Genomic DNA, 25,908 nt, shown 5'->3' on the forward strand with positions numbered 1-25,908 from the left:
GAATACTGTGTATATTTATACATATAATATATATGTAAGATTAATATGTTGTCACGGAAACATATTTAATGAACCGTATATATCTTTATTCTTCGATTCCCTCTTCTCCATTGGTCTTAATTTTCCTCTTCGACTCTTTTCTTCTCATCTTCAATTGTAATATTACTCTTCTTTAATTTTTAATTAAAATGTATAACTTAAAAGTGTAATTACATGTATACATATATTAAAATAGATTATTTTATTTTGTAAACAACACAATCTTTTATTTTTTATACAACAATCTTTTGTACAATATATATAAATACAACTAAAAGTACTTTACTACAACTAAATATACAGGGTGTCTAACTAAATATATAAAGTCTCATCCAGGCCATATATCTCGGAAACAGTTTTAGATATGTTTATTTTCATTTTCATGAATTTTTAGTGTGAATGAAAATAAGAGAACCAACCTCCAATGGCCTCTAGATCATGATTCTGAACAACATTTAAGAGGTTTTTTAGCCATCGGTCGGACACTTTGCATAATGCTAATGCCGATGGTACTGTAACTTTCAAGCCTTATAACTTGAAAAGTGCTTAATGAAAAAATATTTTATTATAGTATTTTGAAAAGTTTTCGAGGTAAGCTACAAAAATATGCAATAAAAAATGAGGGGTTCCATTTAAGAAAACAACGATCACATTGATCTAACTTTTAGAAGATCACTCAAGATCAAATTCATATTTTCATATCTCCTCCTTAATGTCTTATAATTTTTATTTGAAACATTTTTCCATATTTAAAGCCGAGATATATGATCTGGATGGGACTTTATAGATATTCAGTATATATTTAGTATAATATCACATATGAGGCATTCCACGTTAAATTCCGGTACTTTTGAAATATCATTTTTAATTTGTTTTTTAATTTGTTAACATATTCTACAAATAAAAATATAAGACATGTCATATTTTTATCTATAGAATATGTCAGCAAATTAAAAAAAAATTTTAAATGACGATATTTTGAAGGTGTTCAGTTTGACGTGGACTGCCTCATATGAGATTAATTTTTTGTCTAAAATATTTATTGATATTCTCTGAGAACATTTAATACTGCTATCATACAGAAGTGATTAATTAATTTTGTACATATTATTATTATATTATATAATAAAATAAAGTATTGATTAAAGTATTGATAATTATTGATTTAAAATAGAAAACAAATTTAATTTGCAATTACGATTAATTAAATAGAAAAATATTAAATTTATTCCTTTAAAATAATTTTTTTACAAATAATCATTAAATAATTATATCCCTTCTTGTACATTGTATATAAATCAATAAATTAAATTAGACGAAACATTCTGTACATTTAAGTTTAACTGAACATTATAGTCTCTATGCGAGATTACTTTTGTTTGTAAAATTATTATGAGGATTTCGATCTTACCCCAAATATAGTTATCATAAAAGAACATAATATCCATCCTATACTTAGTAAAAAGCCAATATAAACTTGCGATTCGAATATGGAATAACCTTTATAGATGACTGCTCTTAAAGATATAGAGGGTAACGTAGTTGGCAATGTATAGCTAAACCAGCGAAGTCCTTTTGGCATTCCTTCCACCGGCCATATACATCCTATAACTTTGTTAATTAGTATAGTAATAAAAATTTAATTAACGTAAGATAATTTTTTGTTAGATGTTGTTGATGTTACTTTGAACTGAGCTAGTAATGGGCGTTATTTCATTATCTGTTACTGAGTAATCGTTATTGAGAAATAACTTTAGTAACCGTTATCGAATTTGAAAAATAACGTTATCGAACTTAAACGATTATTTTTAAATTTTATAAGTAAATAAAAGGTAAATAATAATGTTTAAGAGCTTACTATTTATCTTTTTTGCCAGTAGAAGCACTGTCGCTGTATTAGGCCAATATTATTATACATGCGTTCGTTTTTTGCCGTATGACAAATTTTTCAAGCCTGTTGATTGGATACAGGACAAAGAGGTCTGAAATCCTTTCTGTCTTGCAGCCAATTAACATGTTTGAAAAATTCGACAAAAAACGGATGTATGTGATATTGACCTTACTCATTAATCTCTTATCAAGTTGACATCAATCTTTGTGCATAAAATTTAACACTTCTAAATTATTTATTTATATAAATATTTTAAATAATGAAATATTTCAAAATAGATTTCTTAAATGACTTAAATAATGAGATATAATTAAAAAAATGTGACTACACTGACTATGCTGACTAGGATATAAAGTATTATAAAAGATAACCGTTTTTATAACCGATAACTGTTATAAACTATTTAAATAACCGGTTATGTTAAAGTAACAATAACTGTTATAATCGTTAATGAAAAATAATCATTTGACTTATCTCTAAATTAATCTAACATTAGTTACAATTTTTTTTATTACTATTAATAATATAATATACATGTATATAAGCTATGTAATATAAATATTTAAATTTAGCAATTATAAAGAAAAGTGTATAACAAATTTTCGAGGGTTTCTTGACCACTCGGGCATCGTTTTATTTTATTTCTATGTTTTTAAATGTATTTTTCTTCGTAGAAAATAATCATAATAACATAAGAAAAAATTGGTACATTGAAATAAAGTGAAAAAAATATTATTCACATTATTTTAATGTATTCGCATAAAGTCACTGTCAGTTATGCCTTAATTTAGAAATTAATTCCAAATTGGATAAAATGCGAGTAATATTGCATCACAAAACGTTAATTAGATTATATTTTTCATTAGGACATTTGTTACAAAAAAAATTAATCATCTTATGGAAAATATGAAAAACATCGATTATTGCTTGAAAATATGATAAAATATCAATTATTACTTTCCAACTAATCCTTTTTATCCGGATCATTTTAGATTCGATTTATATCGACTGTAATATTGATAATTGGCAACGGAAAAGTCTATCTTATTTAAAAAACAATAATAAATGACGAGTTGCCCTTCTTTTTATTTGGATTTGAGACTGATAGTAATAAAGTTATATGTCCTATTTACATATTACATATATGTATATACATATTTACATATATACATATTTACATGTATGCATATTTATATATTTATACTCTCGCACGACAAGCTTACACATATACAAATGTTTTCTTTATTTTTTATTCATTTTCGCTCTTGAAGTCGCTATCTCCAATCGGTATCATTGTTGGAAAATGATTATTTAAAAATTGAGCAGGAGTTCTAATATTATGTATGTGTAAGGTTGGGCGCATGCGAAAGTATAAATACATATATATAAATATGTATATAAATATGTATATATGTATTAGGTACCGCGGAAAGTTCATGTCATTTTTTCCCCTATAAATATCTCTTGAAAAAACTACACGAATTTTCCGCGGTATTTAATATATATGGAATATTAGTCATTTCATGCCAAATCGCCGACCTTCGTCACCAATTCTGATTTTTTACTAATTTTTTTTTATATATTCCTCATATAAAAATATGTTATTTTTTAAAAACTCATATAAAAACTTAGTTATTTTTTTAGATTTTTATCCATTAATTTCCTAGATATGAGTTTTTTAATATTTTTAATTTATTTTATTTTGTAAATATTTAGTTGAACATAACTTCTGTTTAAATTATTGAAAAACAAAAAATAATCACATCAAATTGTTCGTCTTGAAATTCTCTATTAGAAAAAAAAATATATAATAATTGAAAAAAATTTCAAGTTTTTGTTTCTACTCGAAAAATCTAATTGAAATAAACAAATCGATTTTCGTCAAGATTGATATTTTTAATTTTTATAAAAAAATTCTTCAATATTCTTAGTAGAAATACAAAGAATTTAAGTGGTATTTGATTATGGTTAAAATTTTCGTTTTATTTTTTTTAATTTTTTAAAATATTTAATTTTTTAAATCTATTATTTATTATGTTAATAAATTTTTAATCTGCTGATGAGTTACATGAACCATGTTATTTCATAACAATACTAGAGAATATATTTTTAATTTCACAATTATTTAGGGAATAAGGATTTATAAGAACATTATTTGAATAAAATAACGTTTTTTTTTAGAATATATGAAGAATAATGATATTATTTAATAGTAGGTTAATAACTCTAGATTGAAATAAAAAATAATTTTCGCGAAAAACAAAAAAGAATAAGGACTCACCGGATGTTAATATTAACGGGAAAAAGCTTCCGGCCGAGCAGTAATTCGCCATAGTGTGATTGTTACACATAGTAGAAATAATGAAACCTACGAAAGTATTAACACAAATCAGTTTAATTTCTAGCAGTTTTTGAATTGTTACTACGCACTTTTTTTAATATCTATGTTGTGTGAAGTACTTACCATGCATCAGTCCGCAAAAACCGACGAAAAATATGAGGATTATTACAGTAAATATTGATCCTTTGCATTCTAAACCCCATATAGGAAAGAATAAAAGCACTATCATAACAGTATGGATAATTATGCTGATGCTCTGAATAAGAATGTGGGATAGCAGAATATCTTGTGTCTTGACCCCTATTGCATATTTACATTACACATTTGAATTACTATGATAAGAAATAGTTGAAAAACTGATTTCGAAGACTAAGGTCCGAATTCATAGTTCTTCTTTAGATCTCAAGTTTGGTCTTCAATGTCTGAATTCGGATTTCAATCTTGAATCTTCAAATCTAAATTTTAGTGCTAGTCATTGATGATCAAATTCAGTTCTTCGTGACTGTTCGTGACTGAGCGAGAAATGTGAGAAAAATAAAATAAAAACGTGGTGAGATTACAAGATGTAATCGACCGAAAATCCATTTAGGAAATCTATTTTTTTAAGCAAGTGTGAGATAAGAATATATAAATAATATTTATAATATATTTATAATATTTATAATATATTTAAAATATTATAAATAAAATATTATAATATTTAAAATATTTATAATAACCTGGTAAAAAATTTTCGCTGAAATTATTCTACGTTTTGGAATATTTTAGTGCTGTAGCTACGCTAGATAGTTACATGTCCTTCAATTTTCTTAATTCCAATGATACCGTAACTGTTATCATATCTGAAAAAGTTTCTTTCTCTGGATTCTGTTCTTCACTACATTTTTTTCAATTATCTTATATAGTGTATACGTAACCCACTAAATATAATAAATTACAAACTGTACAGGTAAAAGTGTCAGAACCAATCCCGTGTCTCAGAATATTTACAAAACTGGTTTCCAGTGAAACTAAGGAAATACTACAATTATTTTTGTTCAAGCAGATGCTACTTTTCTCAAAAAGCTTCCCTACCAAACGTTCACTCTCTGCCCTTAAATTTTCTAATTGCTGATTAGCTATGGCTGTGACGATTGCCACTCTCTTCTCTAACAAATACAACTATTTTTCTACATATTGTATGAGAGAATTTACGTTATCTAGTAATGAATCATCCTTGTACTAGTACTCTGAACGCATTGAAAACAACCGCTCTGATTTGCTTAATGAAGATGTCTTGCAACGGTCTATTGTAAATTAGGAATTTTTGACAAAGAGAATTATAACTGAGTAGCATATTTGCATGATGGAAAGAATATAAGGTGAAACATTGCGCATAATGGCAATACTGGAAATAACCAATCAAATGTTCTCCAATATGCACTTTCTTGCGTATAATAGCGCTGGTTATACTGGAACAGCCAATCAAATGTTCACTCTCCTACTGCGCATCCACGGGAGTACTTCACCTTATATTCTTTCCACCATGGCTTATTTGTACCTCTAAAATATTATCACTTAACCTTCCTTGGTGGAAAAATGTCGCTAAAGTTATTTCACGTTTTGAAACACTTTTCAGCAAAATTTCAGCATTTTAAAAAATGTTCAGTTTAATTTTTCAGTGATTTTTAGCTGAAAATTTCATTTTCATCAAAATTTCAGAGAAATTTTAATGAATATTTCCGAAAAATTCCCACAAAATTTCAGAGAAATTTTCATTTAAATTCCATGATTTTTCAATATGTTAGCTAAAAAATTCACTTTCAGTGAAATTTTAGCACATTTTCAGCAATTTCGCTGAAATATTCCAAAAATAGAATAATTTCAGCGAAATTTTTTTACCATATTATAAATATTTTATATATTATAAATATTATTATTTATATATTATAAATATTTTGATTCTTTACCTCACACTTTCTTAAAAAAATGAATTTTCTAAATGGATTTTCGGTCGATTACATTTAATTACATCTTGTAACCTCGCCACATTTTTATTTTATTTTCACACTTCCCGCTCAGTCACGAACAGTCACGAAGAACTGAATTTGATTAGCTACTAGCACTGAAATTAGATTTAGAGATTCAAGATTAAAATCCGAGTTTAGATATTAGAGACCAGACTTGAGATCTGAAGAAGAACTGAATTCGGGCCTAAATTAGTGAATTACCTTGGACTACGCTTCGATCCCAGATACCCTCCATCCGATCTGTAATTATTAAGACAGTAGAGACTGTAGTGGCTAAAAAGAAGATAAGTCTGCAAAGATATAAATAGTTTAGTAACAGCAATGGTTTCGTTCATTGTGTTGGATTGACTTTTACTCACGTTAACATGTATGCTGGTGCCATGTAATCCGCATAATTGAGATCGGTCGTACCATAAATAGGTTCTTCAAACTGAAAACAATTGGAATTTTATTCCTTTATTTTAATTTTACGTAATTAAGAGAGAAAAATGGACGGAGAAAGAGAAAAAAAGATAGATGATTGTGCATTAAGTATCTGCATCGAACTCTCATTTGCCTAATTTCCTACATTATTTTGATTTCGAGAGTCCATAATCAGCATTTCTTATTGAAAAAAAGAGAGATTTAAAATTATAACAAAATATAAGACATATTTACTCTAATGGGTGGATCAACCAATTTTGGCGAATATTTGCAATCCTTCATGATATTCTCAAAAACCTCTAAAAAACGCTTAAATATCTTCATCTGCAAGAAAAGCCCAATTTGTCTATCTGTAACAAAAGCCATTGTAAATTTAAGTATTTATAACTTTACTAATAAATTAATTAATTTTGTGCACCGTTTGCTAATATTCATGATTTTAAATCATTTGGATCTTAATTTATTGAATTCTTTATGTAATTTCTTAAATGATATTTTTTATTTAAAATAATTTTTATATGTTTAAGTTAACAAAATTTCTTATTTATTATAGAGAATCCTTTTTATAATACATGAATAAACGTACCACCCATATCAAGGGAAACTTGAATCTGACTGGCGAGTAAATTGGAATCTGTCGTGAAAACACCTTCTTCCATTCGTTTCTGCAAAGCTTCTGAGAAGTTTTGACTAAAATACAGTAAACCGCTAAGTTTACCATTTTGTACAACATGATTCGCTTCAGAAACTTTATCATAATACTCCTGAAAGCGAAGTATTAATAAGAATTTTCAAGAAATATGTTAACATTTATTATTGTTTATATCATTCTGTCAATTTATATCAAAATGTGTGTATATGTATTGAGATTTTTATATTTCAATTTATTGAAATACAAAAATTCGCGGGAAAAGGATATCAAGAAAACGTAAAATTATTTTAATATTATATACATGCCAACTATACACTATTAATCTTTAAATTGTTTTTCTATCACATTTCGCTCTCATATCTCGTATCGTTAACATATAATCTCAAGAGAAAATCCTATACACATTAATATTAATATCATTAGTTTTCTCGATATCAAAAACAAATCAACTAATCGATATCAACTACTTGACTCTGCGTTATTTCATCACCAACTTTTACAATCAATTATAATTCCATCAACGAAATGGCAACGAACTTTGAATTCAATTTATGATTTGCGTTTGTAACAAACATAAACAGGCAACTATTATTCGTATAATTATGATGTGTTTAATATATGATTCATGATTAGTATCGTTTTATATTATTTAGAGATTATTTATCTTATATATATATATATTATATATTATTTATCTCATATATATATATATATATATGTGTGTGTGTGTGTGTGTGTGTGTGTGTGTATATATATTAGGTGTTGGAATTAATTCGTAGCGTTTTTTAATGAAAGAATGTTATTTATTTCACATGAGCATTAAAAAATACATTAATGAAAGTACTTCCCATCACTTGTAAAACGCTACGAATTAATTCCAACACCTAATATATAAATATATTATTATATATAATGGCCAATGATAGCTAAGTAAGAAACATGTTTCATCTATTATTTATGATATTAAACTTAATTATTAAATATACATCTTTATTTGCTTGTTTATAGACCTTCTTTTTATACTGTTTTAATACATACGATTTAATTTCTCGTTTTAATTTTAACGTAAATTGTTGTACCTGTGTCGCAATAGAATCATCAAAATTATGTAAAAATCTACAACTGAGATTGCGAAAATGACAGGTGATTTCGTCATTCCAAATATGACCAAAGTTGCTACTGCAAGTACCCGCCTCATCATTAACAATTCCAATCTTCAAATCTTTCGGATCATTGCCAATTGCCATAATAAATACGAAGATTTGAATTATTGGAAATATTATTGCGAAAACTAATCCTCTGAAAAAATATTATTATTATTATTATTATGATGTTAGGAAACGTGGAATTATTTAATAAATTTGAATTTTTTTAAATATAATATTTCATACATGTACAACGATTCAAAGTACAAATATAAGGAAGATAATTGCAAAATTTGAAAATAAAACAGTAGAAATTTGGTTATATAGATAAAAAAGTGTATAATAATTCATTAACAACTATTAACAATTAATTGTTATCGCAGAATTAATTATTGATAAATTTAGTGATAATTACCCATAATAACGAAAGTATTGTATACCATTCTTCGTCAATAGAGCTCTGAATATTTTCAATCGTGAAATTTGACGTTTCGAAACCTCTTTGTATTCCGAGATTACCTTAACAATTTAAATTTGTATCATGCAATAATACAGATTTACATGGCTTTTTATAACAATAAGAATAGCAAAATTATTTCTATATATATACTTTTGTTCGTTCATATTCATTTTGAGACAAGACGTCGCTGCTGATATCTTCCACTTTGAATCTCTCAACTTCATTATTCAAAGTATTATTCTGTATCTCGCACAGTTTCAGGAAAGCTTCTTCCAAGAACGAGCATTGAAACTGCTCCAGTAATTTTTGCGGCGCTGATTCCGTTAACAATTTACCACATCTCATCAAACCAATCTGCGCAATATTGAAGAATGAATTTGTAAACGGAAAGATAAGGGGCACCACGAACGCAAGATATCCTTAGCGAGTAGTTATATTTGATTACAAAAATTATAATCGAAAATTATTATCTCAATTTATTTTGTGACCACATTCGATCTGATGCAGTGATAATACAGTAAGAGAATTTTTTGATTTTTTTATATTAGCTTTATATTCATTAATTCGCGTTTTTGCTCTTCTTTTTGTTTGATCAACATAAGAGGAGTCGCAATCAAAACAGCTTATTTTGTATACTACATCACATGTACCATGTTCTACACTTGTTCCATTTTTTCTAATTTATCCTTACCTAATTTTATGAAACGATTCAAAGTATTCATACGTTATACGCTATTTCAAAATTATTTTTTTTTCGCTTTATAATATTAAATTGGTCCGAGATTGTATTCATATACGGTATTGTGAAATATTTTTTTCTATTGTAATCGATAGAATTCTTAACGAGCGTTTTTATGTTATAATTAGATATGTTTAAGAAAATAATACTTAGAGTAGTCGCCCGTTGTGCGGAAAATAATGTATAATATTTTTATATACTGAAGATGGCCTAATGTAAGGCCGAAATGTCATTTAACATTTAACATTTGTATAATTCGATTATAATTTTTGTAATCAAATATAACTACTCGCTAAGAATCTTGCGTTGATGGTGTATGCTCTTTATCTTTCCATTTTTAAATTTTGACCACGTAATGAATTTGTATTATTATATAATATATAAAACAAGATTCTTCTTAAATTAAAAAACATTTTTTAAATATAAATTCATATAAAGACTAAATGAGCCAATGCACATTGTCAGTGTCAAAAGAATATATTGTTATAATTTACAAAAATTTTCCATATGTTCTCAACGGAATCATCTTCAGTAGATACATAATTTAGATTATTTCAGTAGATACATAAATTATATTACGTTGTTATCATCTTATGTTATTAACATAAAAAATTCATCGCAATTATTTCGTGTTAGAACGCATTTTCATATGGAAGATTTTTGTAAATTGTAATAATATATTCTTTTGTAATTGTAATAATATATTCTTTTGGTACCGACAGCGTGCATTGGCTCATTTGCCCTTATATGAATTTATTATTAAATTATTAGTTTGCTGAGCCTCTAAAATGTAATTTTTTTAAAGTTTATAAAATATTTTGCAGCAACTTTTTTACATTATTAGAACTAATTTACTAGAAAGAGTCACTATCTAAGAAACATTACAAGACTCACTTTATTAGCATCTTTAGTTTCTTCGACGTAATGCGTCGTGATCAGCACAGTAATACCTTCCTCTTGCGTGATTTGGCTCAAGTAGGCCCAAATGCTACGAAGAAAAAGTTTAAACATTTTCCTATTATTTTATGCTTATGTTTAAAAGAAAAGTAAAATCTACTTGCTTCTCCCTTAAAATTGGATCTAAGCCCACAGTGGGTTCGTCCAGGATTAAGAGTTCGGGCCTATGGATCAATGCGGCAGCAAAGGAAACTCTTCTTTGCTGACCTCCACTCATGTTCTTCACTAAGCGATCCGCTGGAGGTAGTTGGAGCAAATCCGAAAAGAACTTCTGTCTTGTCTCTTAGAAATAACACAGAGAAGCTAATATAGTTGTTTCGAAATAATTTATGGTGTGATATATTTAGCGTAGAAAACGAGTAATCCAAAACAGAAACTGAAACTGTTTGAAAGATGTTTATTTAAAAGTGTCTTGTAAAATTGGAATTTTTCAGAACATATATATTTTCGCGTGTATTGAGAATGTCTTTTTCTCTATCCATTCTATGTCTTACCGATCTCTTCATTGTCGAGCCCATTGATCCTGCCAAAATAATATAAAGCACCGTTTACAGAAAACTCTCCGACCAAAGAGATCTCTTGTGGCATGTAACCCACTCGAGGCCCGGGGATGCCAGAGTCTTTGCTGCCCGGATTTCCTCCTAAGACCCATATCTCTCCACTGTCAAGATATCGAACTCCGACGATGCAGGACAGCAGAGTGGTTTTGCCGCATCCGCTCGCTCCCAACAATCCATATCTGTTTAAAAGAAGGATTCTGTTTATACGCTTCATCTTATTTTAGACGATACATTCGAACAAGAAGAGAGAGGCACATAAAGTAGTAAATATTTCCTTTAATCTCACAATAAAAAACAGCGTCATAATTTTTTAGTATGGATTCTCTTTCGAAATCAACTTATCAGCCAATCTATCTACTCACGTTCGCACTTCATCGAAGAACAATGGCGGTTATTGTTTCCTTTCTAAATCCGAATTTTTAAAAATTTGTTTGGAGAACGTCCAGATATCTACGTAACATTAATATTAATCCGATGTAATATGAAAATATATTAGGTGTTGGAATTAATTCGTAGCGTTTTACAAGTGATGGGAAGTACTTTCATTAATGTATTTTTTAATGCTCATGTGAAATAAATAACATTCTTTCATTAAAAAACGCTACGAATTAATTCCAACACCTAATAGAATTTTAAGAGAAATTAGAAAATATTTAACTACATCTATCTTTATTATCCATGTAATTTTTCTACAATATATAAATACTTGTATACTTATAATATCAAATTGACAGTTTTATATATAAGAATAAAAAAAATTATTCCATTTTCCGAAATAATTAAAACGCTGCAAAGATGCTCTTAGACACCACTGTGTAACTTTCGCGAGATAGTGATATGGCGAGCGAGAGATATCGTCGTCCGCTGCACTTGATAAATCATCAAGCAAACCCACAACTCACTTCAGTCTCGTTGTGTCATAATGATTATTAGTATCATCATGATCTTGCTACTCACAAGAGAAGTTTTCTCCTCTTTACCAGTCCAAGGATCTATATCGATGATACATGACAATACAATGTTGATCGATCTACGCACGAACAAATTGAGTGATTTTGATGAGTTGATTGAAAAACTACACAAAAATGGAGGAAACGCAAGTCTGTATCATAATTAATTTGGAAAGAAAAATTATTGAGATTAATGGCAAAACTGATTTTGAAGATTATTTTAGTGAGTTGACTTGCTTTTAATAACTAGATATATTTATTAGATATTTGTTTAATAATAAATTCTACGATCAATTTAGAGTAATTGTTTTTTATTAAAAACATTAATATATCATTTTTTAATTATAAACAATCAAAGAGGAAAAATTTTCCTGAAATTAAATTTCGGAAAATTAAATAAATAAAATAGATATATTCTCTTTTCTCTCTCTCTCTCTCTCTCTCTCTCTCTCCCTCCCTCTCTCTTCTTCTCTAATTAATTTTGGAAATCTTTTATTTTACGTTTTTGTTTTTAGAAACTTTTTGTTACATGTAATATTACAAAGATTATATAATGCACAATGTATGCTATTACAAAGATTATTATGTAATGTACACAATTAATATTAAATAGAATCCTCGGTATTTTTGTTACAAAAAAAATTAATTTTTGGTATTTAAAGAATTTGTTATAGAAAGGATAATTTCAATAATTTTGAGATATTCTTATATAAGTTAAAATATAAAGAATTTTTACTAAACTTGACCCTATTAATTTTTTTTCAGAGGTAAAATTCAACAAAGTGACTTTGAAGTTAACATAATCGATGAATAATCTTAAATACAAGAAAACTTTACCAAACAGAGCATTCTGAGAAACATGTAACAGTGATTTCATAACAAAGAGCATCATATTATAATATATTCATATTTCATAAACAAATTAGTTGATTTATTAATAAATTTATTTTATGTGTAACTAATATTTGCATAAAATATTTGCATTGCATAGAATATTTGCATAAAATATTTGCATATGCATAGAAATTTATTAAAAGATTAAATTATTAAACTTAAGTGTAAATTTAATTTTTAATTTGAATAGTTAAACATAACACTTTTTGTGTAGGTCAAAAATAACTTTCGAAGTATGTCGCGGCGCATGGCATCGCTGATGCAAGAAGCTATAAAAAGCAACAGCTATAAAAGATTGACTCATCAAAATTCAAACGCATATGAAATTTTGCGACATGTTATTATACTCCAAGATCAGGACTCTATAAACCTTGAAAATGATTTTGCATTGTCTTGGATGATCTCTAATCTCGAATTTTCAATGGAAATGAAGAGATTAATTTCAAACAATGAGTTGTCTCTTGAATATACCAAATCGATTTTATTATGGTTGATTAAATTGTTTGATTTAAAATGGCAGCAATTTTACGACGATCTTGATTATATCTCAAAATGACGACTTTTGAATTTAAAAAGACAAGCAGAATTTTTTTTAGAAAATTTAATTACAGATAATCAACAACATGAGAAATCGAAGGATGATAAATATATCTTAGAAGACGAAAATAACAGTGAAAGCACTGAAAACGTTGAAAAAAATCTTAACTAAACAGAATAAAGGCAATCTTATTGAAACTAAGACTAAAATATATACAAATAAATTTCTAATGAATACATCAAAACAACATAATGACACATCTAAAATAGAAATACAAAATCATCAGGAATTAATAAAACGTGCCGAAAATGATACCAAGAATCACTACTGTACCAATCAATCAGGAATCTACATTAAACACTCCCACCGATGTTAAGGACACTTCTATCATTAATGATAATTGACATTTTTTCCTAAGATAAAAACATTTCGAGATGAAGATTTTTTCAAAAACAAAATTGTCTCAAAATTAAAAGAATTCATTCGTCACGAGTATATGAAACATCATAAAAAACAGTTTAATCAACTAATGAATATTTCTTCAATTTTACCAAACAAGAACATTACAAACACTTTGCAAGAGATTGATCAACGAAATGTTGGAACAGATGTTAAATACATTGCAGAGATCTTTGAAAAATATAACAGACATCCGAAAAACTCCTTTTCGGAGAACACTTCAAGTTCTTACTCCTTCAAATAAAAACGAAAAAAACAGAAAAATAGACACGTATCAAAAACCATCTCTGACAAGCATCATTATTTTAATAAGAGGAAGGAGATAAAATCAGTTGGCTCAGCGATGGACGAGATTCTAGAGGCAGTGGATGAAGTCTTGCCAACGGATAAGTCTATATAAATATTGTCGCCAAAAGCATTAAACACATTTTCTTGGATGTCTTAATTTCAATCAAGCATTATAATTGAATATAAAGAGAATTTCACATATATTTGTTAGGCAATATGTTAATAATGTAGGACTAGATCATAATAGTTCTCATCATCATTAATAGTTACAGGTTATTTTTTAATTAGACATTTAGTTACAGGTTAAATTTTAATTAGACATGTAATCAAGTTTTTTAGCTTATTTAAATAAGAATTTTGCTTTGATTCGACAATTATAAATATAATTCATATCATTATCATCAGTAAATATATTAAGAGTCAATCCGACAACAAAAAAAGTATCTGAAATCGTGTTATAAGATATTTTTTGCATCTAACTCAGACAACTTAAAGAGTCTTATATCACAATTTTAGACTTTGTGAAAGTTTATTTATTAATTTTTTAGTATGTTTTAAGATTTTCACGATTTTTTAAATATTGCAGAATGCTAAATAGATATATCTCTGACACATTTTCATCTTTTTACAAAAACTTATTTTTAATAAATTTAACAAGTACTTATTTAGCCAGCGACTTGAAAAGCATTATGATAAAATACAATGAAATACTTCGAGAAACTAAATACAAATTTGAGATAAAATTATAATGATTCTAATAGGTTCCGAAAGATTTTCTTATCTAAATATTCATTAGAAAGTTATACGATTATTCTGTCGTGTATTTTGCAAGCGGCGGCAATTTAAGCAATCGGTGAATGTACGCGGAAATATGCGTGACGACAATTTCAGGCAATTTCCCACATATCGAAGGTGAAGAAATTAGTATCAGGTTGGGTAAAAGATATGCTGTATGCAGGTTTAAAAACACGTAATCGCGAATTAATTTTATTGCGTTTTCTTTTCTTACAGCATCTTTTTAATTATTTCTTTCAAAAAAATTTGAATTATTATTTGTTTACAACTCTCGAAAATAAATAAAAAGAGAACTCATTTTTTGTATTGACATATAAAAAACGGTTACTTACATGGAACCTCTTGAAACGGTCATATTCAGACCGTTAAGCACCAACTGTCCTTTCCCATAATGCTTTATGGCATTTCTTACGATCACCGCTTCTTGTTGCACCATTTTGCAAAATGATGATGAGTGTTCGATCAGCGACCGAACTGTAACATTTTTTCCAGATGATTTAAAATTTTAAAACTTGTCTTTCCTATTAAAATCAATAAAATGTCGATAATTTCACATATCTTATTTTTTTGTAATAGCCTTTTCAAATCTTTTGAAGCTATTTTAAAATGTTATTACAAAAAAATAAAAGATATGAAATTATTAACATTTTATTTTAATAGGAAGACAATTTTCAGAATATTTCATTTTGATAGCATGTATGTGTGTACTTTATGATAACAATTTTTAACATTGACAGTTAATATAAATTTAATTGCAATTCATATACTTATTTCTGATAACTCAATTAAGATACAACATTAAAGTTTGTTTTATATAATTAGTTTGTTACTGAAATATATTAGTGTTACTTTGCTAGTTCATAATTTTTTCTTCGCATAACCGTTTAATCGGTAATTTCATTAATCTATTATTTACATTTTTGAGTTTCAATATTTTGCTCATCTCTTGAGATTGTATCACTCCAAATTATATGTGTCTTAGTATATTTTTATTATGTCTTTGTCTTGTTTTACTCGATATTCTATTTTTTAAAAGGTTTTTACTTTTGCATTTTATACGATTTTTATTATTATGGTTTTTGCGATATGATATTCTCTTCTTTAAGATAATCCTTTGATAAAGTAAAACGAGTTACCATAGAAGCATTTAATTTTTTTGTATAATGAAGTTGAAGTACCGAAATCATGTGCAAAATTCTACGGTAGGTTAACGAAGAAATAAGAAAGAAAGAAAATGTTGAAAATGTAACCTTTCACGTATAAAACTTAGTGACAGATAACGCTCGCAGACATTTCTTGGACTAACTGCACACAAATCTTACCATAGACTTTTCTCAAAAACGAGATTATAATAAAATAATTTTGGCGCGCAATTGTAGAACTGGTCTTAAAATCACGCCAAAATGTTTTTTTAGATTTTACAAGATACAGCATAAAACTGATAAGAACTTTTTGTCACTGGATTGTGAATTCAAATTGCACTAAATTAAGAATAATTAATATTTATAAATATTTTAATAATATTTCAGGAATATTAAGTATTATATAATAAGTATTATATAAGTGGACGTAATCTATAGAATACTCCCATAATATTAAAAATATTGATATGATATTCTCGAAATATTATAATAACTTATTTTAATTTTTTTTAATAATATCTATATAACATTTTAAAAATATTTTATAGGATAATAAAGTTAAAAAAATTATGTTAATGGTAAAACAAAAAATAAGTCAACTGCCATTCTGGAAAAATACGTGCATAAATTTGATTAAATATAAATACATTAACCTCGACAAATAAACATAATCTTATTTTTTTGTTTTGATGAAGACGCAGCTCTTGATTTACTCGAATGTTTCGTACCTTTTTATTAAGATATTACACGTAGTTTTAATATTTTATTCAAATTATGGAAATATTTCTCTGCGTACAATTTATCGTTAATTTTTATTCTTTATCTCAGTTTTCACTCGCTATTAAAATTTGCTGTAATTCATTGCTTTCTTTTCTAATAGGCATTAGAGCAGCGGATTTTGCTGGAGCCTTATCACTATGTGCATTTCATACATCACTCACTCAATTTCTGTAATCACTAATTCCTCAATTGTAAATTTTATTAATTGCACGAATAAATAAAGTGAAATGAAATATTCGTAATTTGAGTGGGCCCTGGTGAGGCACCACCTCAAATTTTCGACACTTTACTGAAGAACCACTCACGACAATAAGATACTAAAAAGTCCTAGATAATAAGACTATATAGCTGCCATAATATTAATCATGAAACTTTTCATGAAATTTGAATCATGAAATTTTAACAGACTCACAAACTTAAAAATAAAAATAAATAATCCGTTCAAGGCTAATAAGAGTTAAGGTTAATAAAGGTACCAGCGATTAAATTATAATACCATTAATCATTTTTCATAATGCATAATTTTCTTTATTATGAATGTTTCGGCTCTCTTATTATCTTGAACATGTTTATTTTTATTGTTGTTAGAATTTAAAATTTTTTTCATCCGTTCCATTTTTTCTCACAATTATGTTTTAAATTATGTTCTCACAATTGTTTTACAATTATGTGCGTTATTAAATTGAATTTCAAAACAAATCTCATCTCATATATTATGGCGTATGTATTTTCAAATATATTTAGTATTTAAGTTTTAAATGTAAAAAGTGCCTGCTGAGCCTTTATAATTTTTATTTCTTTTCCTGCGATCATCGTACGTAAGATGATAAATAACTTTTATTTATAGATTTTCTTATTTAAGACTATCTTCGCCATGTATACATTTTTGTAATACTCATTAGTGTACGGGAGTCGTTAATATCCGGAGTGTTTTTAATAGATTAAATGGTTCAAAAAATATTAAAAAATTCATGTAGCTTCCTCAACTATTATGAATAAAAAATTTATAATTTTTGAACAAATCAACAAAATCTAATTATAAAAAATGAAAAATAAAGTTTAAATTTTTTTAAATTTAAATACTTCAATTCAGGACATGAAGTCTTACAATTTTGAAACTTATAAAAATAAGCGTTCCTATGAAAAATTAACTTTAAAAAATTTATTTTTTATTCAAAATCTATAATCTTATATCTATACAACACAAAGTTTCACTTAAGTCTTCCCAAGGAGTTCACTTTGTTGAGCTCTCGGGGAGGTTATGAAATTCGACAAAACAAACTCGCAGTTCATATTGTTGAACTTTCAAGGAGCTTACAAAATTCGACTAAATAAGCTCTCAACTAGGAAGTTCATTTTGCTAAGCTCTTAGAGAACTTAAAAAAAGCGAATCAAAGTAAAGCTCTCAGGAAATTCTCATAAGCAGACATAGGAATTTCCGAGGAATTATTTTTAAAGCTTACAAAAATTTTATCCTCGAGCTCCTCGTGCTATGTGGGTACGCTTTCGTAAATAAAAAAATACATACGGAATAATATAAAGAGAATGAAGAAATTGTAACATCTCTTTTGCAAAGTAATTTGCCATTTTTATTCTAAGATAATACTAAATAAAAATTTTTTCATTATATACAGTCTGTTCAATAAGAAAGTGTCTGCCATAATCAAAAAACTATAAACATTTAGACAGTTTTTTATTTTTTTTTTTGAAGTACACATTATTAGCTATTGCGCAATTACCTACCCTAGTATTTTGTCCAATCACCTCCATTACTGATTATTGCATGACACCTTTTTTCCATACTTTCGATGAGGTTATCTGCATATTTCTTTGGCAAAGATCGCCATATCTTCTTAATTTGAAATGACAGCTGCTCCACCGTGTACACTGGCTTTCCTTTGAGTTTCATCTTCATGTACGACCACACATTTTCAATCGGATTAGCATCTGAGGACATTGCCGGCCATTCCATTCACTAAAAAGACTGCCTCGCTTCAAGAATTTGACACTCATTGTAAAAATAATAAATTCGCTGACGTAAATTACACAATGTGCTGGTAGGATATATTGCGCAAAAGAGCACAAAATAAAGGTTCAAACGAGTTCAGGAAGATATCGCTACGGTCGCTCTTTGTAGAATAATGAGCATCACGTTCTTATTGAACATAATGAGCATCACGTTCTTATTGAACAGACTGTATATGTGTTTTACTTATAAAAATAGTTAAGAAACACAAAAAAATTATTTTGCTTACTTGTACATTAGGCATCATTGATGCCTTCTCGTTTGAAATTAGTTTCCTCCTATCATACACTTTATATCTGAATATTCATTCATCATAACTATCAAGTTTGCCAATGTTACTTCGAAACTGCATGTAACGCATATAATGTAAAAAAAAAAGTATTACTAGTATAATTTATATAATAATAATATCATGATACTGTTAATATGTATTAAAATGTAATATCAAATTTAATTTTACAAATTGGTGAGATAGATCATAAGAAATTATATGAAATAATAAATATTAAATAACTCATTTAATTTATTTTATTTAAAATATATATTTTAAATAATTCTAAATACGATCGATCCTTGATTTCAATAAAGAAAACTAAATCCAATCGAAATTGATCGACAATAAATCTTATTTATCGGTTAAATAATAATTATTTTCTGTCGGAAAAGTTTTACGAAAACTATGTAAATTGAGACAAGATCTAATTTGTGAAATTAAATTTGATATTACATTTTAATACATATTATTAGTATCATAATATTATGTAAATTATACTAGTAATACTTTCTTTTTGACACTATATATGCAATTACATGCAGTTTCGAAGTAACATTGGCGAACCTGATAGTCATGATGAATGAATATTCAGATATGAAGTGTACAATTGGAGGAAACTAATTTCAAACAGGAAGGCGATCTCAATTTTGAATATTCATTGCTCAGCGAAAAAATGACGTCTATTGCTGGGTTTTCATGGACATCTTCTTCCAAGACAAGTTTTTTAAGAAGCAGAACAGCGCGTTCGTATTCACATGTTTTTAAAATAATTTAAAAAATTGCCTGGACATACATATACAACATGTTGTTTACACCATGAAAGGATTATAGAGTTTTAAGAAATTATAAATCAAAATGCTAATAAAATATTAGCATTTTGAAATGTATTTATAATAGTGAATTCGACAAATTTAATGCGCACTGATACGAGAAAATAATCATTACTTTAAATAGGATCCGTCTCACGGATTTCATATGATTTCATGTGATTAAAAATAATTTTTTTTAGCTACATAATTATAAAGTTATTTGATAAAATATATGATTTAATTTAATATTATATAATGATTTCTTGTGGTTGCATATGTAATTATCGGATTATACATAGAGATTTCATATGAATTTTATAATGATTTCGAGGACTCTGTTCTATGATTGTATTAAGTGATTATCAATATAATTAATAAACTAAATATTAAATTATTTTTAAATACTAAATATTAAATTAAATATTAAAATTATTTTAAAGCTTGATTGAGATAAATCAATACAATCAAATAATAATGCTTATTTGACTTTAATAGAGTCAATACAGGATGACAATGTGAAGATTGGTTTATTTAAATTAATTTAATAATAAATTATAATTGCAGACGTCTCGATTTTGGATCTTTATCAATGCTAATGTAAATTGTTAATTAACAGAATTCAGTCATCTAAAAGTAGTAATATAACAATAATATAACAGTGATGTCATCGTACTTCCTGGTGCTATATAAATTGCTATATAAATTTATCGAGTCATTATATAATAGAATGTAAGCATAAAAAATGTTTTCTTAAGCTTAGTTCTACAATTTACGGTTAATTTTTAACCGAGGTTCAACTTATTCATCTCTTTTTAATTATTCTCTTTTTAATTTTAGAATTGGAAAAAGATGAGAATTAAGTTGAATCTCGATTAAGAGTTAATCGTGAGTAGAACTGGGCCTTACATGATCATGGAAACGTTATTAATTTCATGCGTCGGACATCGAGTCTCATCTGACAAGACAACAATACAAGTGCAAACATAAAAATGTAGAATACATTGAGTGTCATTTAAATATAATTATGTTATCATAAGCTTTGTCCAACAATTTCGTATCATTTTGTAAATTTAAACCATTAGTTTGTTATTTGATAAAAATATTTCTGAGATGAGTCTCTTGTTCAATATTTTTTCCTCATCTAAGATACGTATATTGTTCCAATCAAATTCATATATTTTAATTGATGTTATGTAATAACCGAGCGCTGTGTGACATTTCAGTTAATATGATTTCTAAGTTCATTAATAATTAAATGGTTACTCCCTCGCACTGATACATATTCAAGTCGCCGTACACAAATTGATAAGATTGTAAAGATGTGCATTCAATATATAGAAACGCGTTAAATTATGAAATCTACATTTTATTGTTAAATAAAATCTGTATTTTATAATTTGAAATATGTTTTATTTCTTATACAAATTAAATCAGTATACGATTTTGATATACAATATATACACCAGTGCTCACTATTTCAATCAAATTTGCTATGAGATAAAACTTATTTTTGAAATAAAAACGGATGAATATCGGTCGTGATCGTGAAATACACACAGAAAAAAGTGTGAAAAGTTTGGCAATAGCTATCAAATTTAATAACAGCTATCTAAAATAAGATTAATCAAATATTTTGGTTACATAACCAAAACATAATTTTATATTTATGAGTTTTCTGTTTGGTACTAAATTTTTGTAAGGATAAAGTTATGTTTGGTTACATTAAAACATTTGATGAATCTATTTTAGGTAGCTATAACCAAACTATTTTTTCTGTGCAATATTATAGCGTTTTGATTCTGAAAAAAATTTCATAACTTGCAACGACATTCTTAATAAATTTATTCTCGCATTAATTAATTAGTGTGGTTCTAAATGGATTTGACATTTAAAAATATGAAGTAAATTAATTTACTTGATTAATTTTATTTATGACAAACTAAAAACATAAAAAAGTGAGTACACAATTTTTTTTAACAAGTTATCTTCCATATTTACACATCTAAATAATTTTTATGCAAATTATATTTTAAAAAAGACATAAAAATCATTGTCTTTTACTAAATTTAATTATCTACTCTTTTTTGCGATGTATCAGTATGATATAAATCAATACATATGATTTTTATGTGGATTAATAAAGAAATATACAAACTGAACGTATTTAATTGTTCATAAAATATTTGAAGTTGCTTCCTTAGTTTACGCCATGATTCCTTAAGAATTAAAATCTAATTAAAATGAATTAAACTAATAATTTAATTTCACGGTTTTTACGAATATAAGTTGTGTGGTTACTCATACTACATTTATGTTTTTGCTCATTATGTGACATTTTAAAATTTGATATAATCTACGAGTATTATTTTATACAAGAAATGTAAAATAGATGTTCATGAAACAAACAAACCTACTGCATTGTTGCATAGAAATGCATACGATTAGTACATCTCTTAATGAAAATCAAATTAATAGATATTATTCTCTCCTTATTAGTGTCATTCACGAGTAATATTTATGTAATTTTATACTTATTTTATACTTTATAGCTTCATTATGTATTAATTACTGAATAAATATTAAATTATATCAATATTGAATATAGAAGTTTCGAATTCATTCAATTAATTAATTATAAGTATTATATTTTCTGATTAAAAAATATTTATGTATTATTTAATTTGATCTAATTAATTTATATATATATATATTAGGTGTACAAATAAGTTTCCATCGTTTGACAAAAGACGACGCCACTAGCAAGCTATGGTTAAAATTGTGTGATGTAAAACATTATATCGTAAGGTTGGACATTTGTCAACAACATAACCTTGAAATACTAGCGATTTTGTATCAGCATCAAGCCGAATAAGCGTCATTTGCGGGAACTTTTGATTACTTCTTTAATTTGAAGAAATCTGCAGCTGAGGCTCATCGATTGCTTGTAGAAGTATATGGTGAGGCTGCCTTAAGTGAGATAAGTTGTCGTGAATGATTTCAAAAATTTAAAAACGGTGAATTTGACGTCGAAGATAAAGAACGTAGGCGGAAGGCCGAACGTAGGCCGAAAGTGTACGAAGACGCGGAATTGGAAGCATTATTGAATGAAGATTCGTGCCAAACGCAAAAAGAACTTGCACTTTTACATTAGGAGCGACTCAATAAGCAATTTCACATCGTTTGAAATCATTGGGAATGATTCAAAAGCAAGGGAATTGGGTTCCATATGAACTGAAGCCGAGAAACGTTGAACACCGATTTTCCATATGTGAAATGCTGCTTGTCAGGCATAAACGAAAGGGTTTTTTACATCGTATAGTCAATGGTGATGAAAAATGGATCCACTACGATAACCCAAAGAAGAGGAAATCATGGGGATCACCTGGCCATGCTTCAACATCGACAGCCGAATATTCATGGAAAAAAACTCATGTTGTGTATTTGGTGAGATCAGCTTAGTGTCGTGTATTATGAGTTGCTCAAACTGAACGAAACCATTACTAGGGCTCTCTACCGAACACAATTGATGAGATTGAGCTGAGCACTCAAGGAACGCGCTCATTACTACTCCAGGCATGACAAAATTATTCTCCTGCATGATAATGCTCGACCACATATTGCAACGCCGGTCAAAATCTACATGGAATACGCAATTAGGAAGTTCTACCCCACCCGCCGTATTCACCAGATATTGTCTCTTCCGATTATCATCTATTTCGATCGATGGCGCATGGCCTGTCACTTCACATCATATGAAGATATCAAAAATTGAATCGATAATTGGATAGCCTCAAAAGATGAAGCGTTTTTCCAACGCGGTATCCGTATGCTACCAGAAAGATGGGAAAAAATAGTGGCTAGCGATGGACAATACTTTCAATAAAACATTATGTATCGTTCTTTCACAATAAATGCTTAATTTTTGATAAAAAACAGCGGAAACTTATTTGTACACCTAATATATATATATATATATATATATATATATATATATATATATATACATACATACACACAGATTCTATAAAAGTGTATAACTTACCGATTTAATTATGTTAACTCATCCTTTTTTGTTCTTTGTATTTTCAAAAATGTGAAATAAAAAAGAAGATATACTTTTCTTTTTACGTTACATTTATAATTTAGTTTTAAATTTGTTTAGAATCTTATATAATACATACCACTAATTAAGCTCATAAATAAAACATTTTTTCTTCTTCGAAAAATTTGATAATTATGATTTATAAAATTTATGAAGGAAATATTTATTCAATCTCTTCGACCAACTCAATTAATCACTGAACATGTCTGATGATAGAACATAAGGGAAAAATGAAACAATGTCATGTTGTACCATATTGTATTAACATATTTTAAATTTTTCTAACAATCGCACTTTTTTATAATATATAAAATATGAACAAAGTGTGTGTTGTGCATATCAGGTATAGTCATAAATTTTCAAAAGTTTAAAATACTTACTGCGATTATTACATACTTTCTCTAAGGACTGTCAAGAAATACAAAGAAATACGTCTGACATTCTCCAAGACTACACGATGACTGGTGTGGCTTTACCTGCAGCGGCTTTAAATATATCATTATCTTCTCCCCACCTATTTAGATACAGGATTAATATCTCAGGTCCTTAACTCTTATGTTTTGTAATCCAAATGAAATATTATGTTTCTTCACATTGGTGATTTATTTGATCATGCAGATACAAGAACGCAAAGTCTGATTTCATTTTTAATTTTTATTATTGGTAGTGTAATAGGAGGAGTTCTAACTCCAGAACTCCAAGGAGCGCGAGGGATTCTTCGGTGATAGGGGTATGCGGGAGTAGCAGTAAAAGCATTACAGATTTTTGGGACTACAATCAGACAATAAAAAACATCACAAAAAGAGAATATTGCAAGAGAATATAAACAAAAACAGTACAAAAAACCAAAAGATTATAAAACAAAAAATACAAAGGATATTCGTCGGATTATGCTCCAACTATTTTTTGACCAAGATATGATGTAATGTAATTTTTCTAAAAACAACATTTATTAATTAAATTCATTCATTTTAAATAAATCAATTAAATTAATTTCATTTTAAATAAAAAGTTTCATGATTAATCGATTGAATGCCAACATCTAGCTGCTATCGAAATCGATGATATTGAAACGTAATGTCTCCCTCTCTTAATAAAAGAGCCTCGATCGGTTATTCTTTTTTGGGAGGAGACATGATAATCGAACATGTTTTTGTAATATGTTTCAAGGTTAGTAGAAGTGTAAATAAAACTCGATAGAATTGTAGTTTCATAAATTTTTATGAGAGTAAAATTTTTTGAAGCATACTTTGAAAATGAGCGCACAATGCTCTACTCTGAAAAGAGGAGGTTATAGACGAAAATAAATTCAGTCTAGAAATGTGCCAGATTATAGTACGTTGAAATCTATGAGAGCGAACTCATCTTACTGTTAGTAAATCGTTGTAAACAGATGTAGATCAAGATTTCAGTCTAGCAGATCTGTTGAAGCGATCTCACCAAATTGCCAATCTTACAATAGACATCAGTAAGTGTAATTCAAGTGTAATTCGCGTAGGATGTCACTTTGAAGTGCCGCGAGAGATAATGACAAAGAAAACGGTGATTAACGTGCGATCGATGGACAATGCATGCTTCGCGTGGTCGGTGGTCGCCGCTCTGTACTCAGCCGAAAGAAACGCGGATTGCGAATCT

General features: G+C 27.6%; 1 protein-coding gene across 5 annotated transcripts; it reads right to left on the bottom strand.

Annotated features, from left to right (window-relative positions):
* Nucleotides 1–236: 236 nt before the first annotated feature.
* On the bottom strand, nt 237–25,710 carry LOC105146474 (ABC transporter G family member 20). Of its 5 annotated transcripts, none has more exons than XM_011056766.2 (15): nt 24,670–25,704; nt 15,473–15,614; nt 11,151–11,395; nt 10,761–10,938; nt 10,594–10,687; nt 9,111–9,314; nt 8,916–9,019; nt 8,435–8,654; nt 7,290–7,467; nt 6,938–7,053; nt 6,640–6,710; nt 6,482–6,570; nt 4,395–4,571; nt 4,212–4,298; nt 237–1,644 (listed from the first exon to the last, which is right to left on the bottom strand). In XM_011056766.2, exons 2-15 carry the CDS (start codon nt 15,574–15,576, stop codon nt 1,430–1,432), a joined length of 2,082 nt encoding a protein of 693 aa, XP_011055068.2. In that variant the 5' UTR covers nt 15,577–15,614; nt 24,670–25,704; the 3' UTR covers nt 237–1,429. The 5 variants fall into 5 exon arrangements, 4 of the variants coding, with proteins under 4 accessions (XP_011055068.2, XP_011055067.2, XP_087261470.1 ...); XM_011056765.2 differs by having other exon boundaries at nt 24,654–25,704; XM_087405344.1 differs by lacking the exon at nt 24,670–25,704 and adding an exon at nt 11,579–11,666 and having other exon boundaries at nt 15,473–15,562.
* Nucleotides 25,711–25,908: the final 198 nt, after the last annotated feature.

The sequence above is a fragment of the Acromyrmex echinatior genome, chromosome 4 (assembly GCF_024713525.1).
Source record: "Acromyrmex echinatior isolate Ae372 chromosome 4, ASM2471352v2, whole genome shotgun sequence".
Lineage (NCBI taxonomy): Eukaryota > Metazoa > Arthropoda > Insecta > Hymenoptera > Formicidae > Acromyrmex > Acromyrmex echinatior.

Coding starts and splice junctions, on each gene's coding strand:
- LOC105146474 (XM_011056766.2), bottom strand. CDS start 15,576: ATGGTGCAACAAGAAGCGGTGATCGTAAGAAATGCCATAAAGCATTAT. Junction 10,939..11,150: donor GCTCGACAATGAAGAGATCG/GTAAGACATAGA, acceptor GTTATTTCTAAG/AGACAAGACAGAAGTTCTTT. Junction 1,645..4,211: donor CCCGTTAATATTAACATCCG/GTGAGTCCTTAT, acceptor ACAAAGTTATAG/GATGTATATGGCCGGTGGAA.